General features: G+C 38.7%; 1 protein-coding gene across 1 annotated transcript; it reads left to right on the top strand.

Moving 5' to 3' along the window:
- Positions 1–774: 774 nt before the first annotated feature.
- On the top strand, positions 775–2418 carry LOC113273229. The gene is made up of 2 exons (XM_026522982.1): positions 775–1248; positions 1342–2418. The coding sequence occupies exons 1-2, from the start codon at positions 775–777 to the stop codon at positions 2416–2418; spliced, it is 1551 nt and encodes a 516-aa protein (XP_026378767.1).
- The last annotated feature ends 1115 nt before the right edge of the window (positions 2419–3533 follow it).

Genomic DNA, 3533 nt, shown 5'->3' with positions numbered 1-3533 from the left:
TGTCACCATGGGAGGATAGGGAGCTCAAGCTAATAAGGATTCACAGGATACTTAGAAGAAGCAACAAACTCATATAGATAAAGTAAATCAAGGTGTGTTGGATATGAAGGAACAACTGAATCAAGTTCTTATATAATTACAGAATCTAAATAACGAAGAAAGTAGTCATGGGAAATCATTTGTTGCACCAGCAGAGGGAAGTATTGTACCATTAGTTAATCAGCTTACCGAGAATCGAAATTTCAGCAACTAAGATCGATTTCCTAAGCTAGACTTTCCCATATTCGATGGATCTAATCCAAAATGGTGGGCTCAGAAGTGTGATAGATTTTTCTCCTTCAGAAGGTGCAGATGGCAGCGATGCACATGGATGGCAAAGGCGAGAGGTGGATTTCTAACTTACAAACATATATATCTATCTTATGTTGGTTTGAATTAGCTGAACAGGCCTGTTTGCGTTTTGAGAACCCATCAAACGACAATATTGTGGGTATGTTTAATAAACTGGCTCACACAACTACAGTAGATAAATTTTTTGATGAATTTGAGGTTGCTAGGTCTTTAATGATGAGCATTCATCTCGAGTTTCCAGAGAGCTATTATGTAATGAGATTCATTGGAGCTCTTAAAGAAGAAATCCAACACAAAGACCTGATGTTTCACCCCACCACCCTCATGAAATATTTTACTCTAGCAAGGTTACATGAACAATCCTTAATCCACCAACAAAAAACCTCAAAACCCACCCAAATTCTTTTATCTAACTCTTTTTCCATGGGAAAACCTGCCTACCAGTCCAATTTCCAACAAAAGCCATTAGGCCTCCCACCAAAAAATTCAAAACCACCACCACCATTACTTCCTAAACCAACACAACCCACCCACCCTCCCATAAAAAGGCTCAATCCTGAACAACTTAAACTCAGGAAAGCACAAAGGTTGTGCTACAACTGTGATGATGTCTATAGACAATGTCATATCTGTAAAAAGCAACAATTATTCTGGATAGTTGCAGATGAAGGCACTACTGAGTTACCTGTGGAAGAGGAATTATCTCAGGAAACTGAGAATGATACTTCAGAAGAGAGCGATGTTGAAATTTTTGTTCATGCATTAACTGGTTCTCATTGTGGTGAAACAATAAGAATACCTGGGCTTCTTAACAATCACTCTATCTCTATCCTCATTGGCACAGGCAGTACTCACAGTTTTATTGGTTCATCTCTATCTCACCAACTGCATTGCAATGTATAGCCCACTCCTAAGTTGCAGGTAACAATAGCCAATGGTGACAAGACAGCTAGTTCTGGCATTTGTAAATCCTTAAATTGGTCCATGAAGGGTCAGTCATTCTCTGCAGATCTAAGACTGCTTCCTCTTGGTGGATGTGATATAGTGTTGGGTGCTGATTGGCTCAGACAAATGGGTAATGTACTTTTCAACTTCACTACTTTATCAATATCCTTCATATACCAAGGCACTGAGATTACTCTTACTGGCATGTCCAACTCTAATCTCCTAAAACCTATCAGTAACAAAGAAGCACATAAATTCTTTCAGAAAAATCCACATGGATTGTATGCACAATTATGCTCCATCTCTGCCACTCAGGCACCTATTCCACCTTCTCCAGAAATTACTGCCTTATTACAAGATTTTCATGAAGTTTTTGAGGAACCTTCCACCCTGCCACCTCATAGAGGCCTAGACCATACTACAGCCCTCAAACCCAACTCCGCTCCAGTCAACCAAAGACCTTATAAGTGCCCTTATGTTCAAAAATTTGTCATTGAAGATTTGATTCAACAAATGCTCTCTCAAGGCATTATACAGCCAAGTCATAGCCCATTTGCCTCTCCAATTTTATTGGTCAAGAAGAAAGATAATAGATGGAGATTTTGTGTGGATTATAGAAGATTAAATGATATGACCATCAAAGACAAATTTCTCATTCCTATCATTGATGAACTTTTGGATGAGCTATATGGTGTTGCAGTTTTCACTAATATTGATCTTAGGTCTGGCTATCACCAAATCAGACTATTTCCTCCTGATATTCACAAGACTGCTTTTAGATCTCATCAAGGTCACTATGAATTTCTAGTCATGCCATTTTTCCTCACCAATGCCCCTGCCACCTTCCAAGCCCTTATGAATGATATTTTCAAACCATTCTTGAGGAAATTTGTGTTGGTATTCTTTGATGATATTCTGGTTTATAGCCCTGACATGGCCACTCATCTGCAACACCTTCAACAAGTCCAATCTATCTTGCAACAACATCAGCTACATGCTAAAATTTCTAAGTGTTACTTTGCTCAATATGAATTAGAGTATTTGGGACACATCATCACAGCTCAAGGAGTAGTAGCTAATCCAAACAAGATTCAGAGTATTGACTTCTTGGCCAATTCCTAAGTCCATCAAGAAACTGAGAGGATTTCTAGGTCTCACAGGCTATTATAGAAAATTTGTTAAAGGATATGGAAATATCAACAAGCCACTGACTGAGTTGTTGAAGAAAAATTCTTTCTTATGGTCTGCATCTGCAACTAAGGCCTTCAATCAACTCAAGCTGGCTATGACTAGTACACCTGTCTTGGCACTCCTAGATTTCTCAAAAAAGTTCATCTTGGAGACAGATGCTAGTGATAATGGTATGGGTGCAGTCCTTATGCAAGAGGGGAGACCCATTGCTTTTCATAGCAAACCATTGGGCCCTAAGGCTATGAGACTCTATACCTATGAGAAGGAGCTAATGGCAGTAGTGTTAGAGCATTACTCGGTCAAACTCGCATGCGTTGCTATCTCAAGCATGTTTGTCAATATTAGTGATCAAAACTATATGTCTTGATTTCTAGTTTACTTATGACTAAGTCTCGGTCTAGGATAGTCAAGTGTAGTTGAAGCTCCAGACTCCATGGCGATCATCTTACGAAGACGAAGAACTACTCGAGGAACCGGTGGAACTTCATCCGACTAAAATGTATGTGGATACTTGAACTTATCTATCACTCAAAAGTCTATTCTTTCTCCTACTCTTGAGACACAGTCGTTTAAGTATGATAGTTTTCATACATACACATTTGTTATTTTGAGCCAAGTTTACTCGCCTATATTTTTCTCGAAATATGTGTTGGCAAGATTTTGCTTTAACCATTTTCATCTTTACCCGTGACGAAAGTCATGATGACGTTTCAATCTTGAAAATAGCTTTGACGACGATAGTCGTGAATAACGATTTTTATAACATTATAGAAGAATGTTTCAATGATTGAAATGTAGAGTTGAGATTACCATCTATGGATATAAGCATATATAGTGTGTTCTCACATTAGTGTATATATCCATGTACCGGAAGCCAAGTGCGTGCATATGTGTGCATGCGGTATTGGTGAAGGAGACGGGTTCAGTACGCGTACCCACAGAATTTTTCATACCGAAAATTTCTGCTGGAGTTTGTAAGTTTGCAAACTAGTAAACCAGTCATGCGTACCCAAGGAAGTTTTCGAACCGAAAATTTCAGCTGAGTT

This window comes from Papaver somniferum, chromosome 4 (assembly GCF_003573695.1).
Source record: "Papaver somniferum cultivar HN1 chromosome 4, ASM357369v1, whole genome shotgun sequence".
NCBI classification, from domain to species: Eukaryota; Viridiplantae; Streptophyta; class Magnoliopsida; order Ranunculales; family Papaveraceae; genus Papaver; species Papaver somniferum.
The sequence above is the reverse complement of the archived record's forward strand: the minus strand, read 5'-3'. Positions and strand labels throughout refer to the sequence as shown.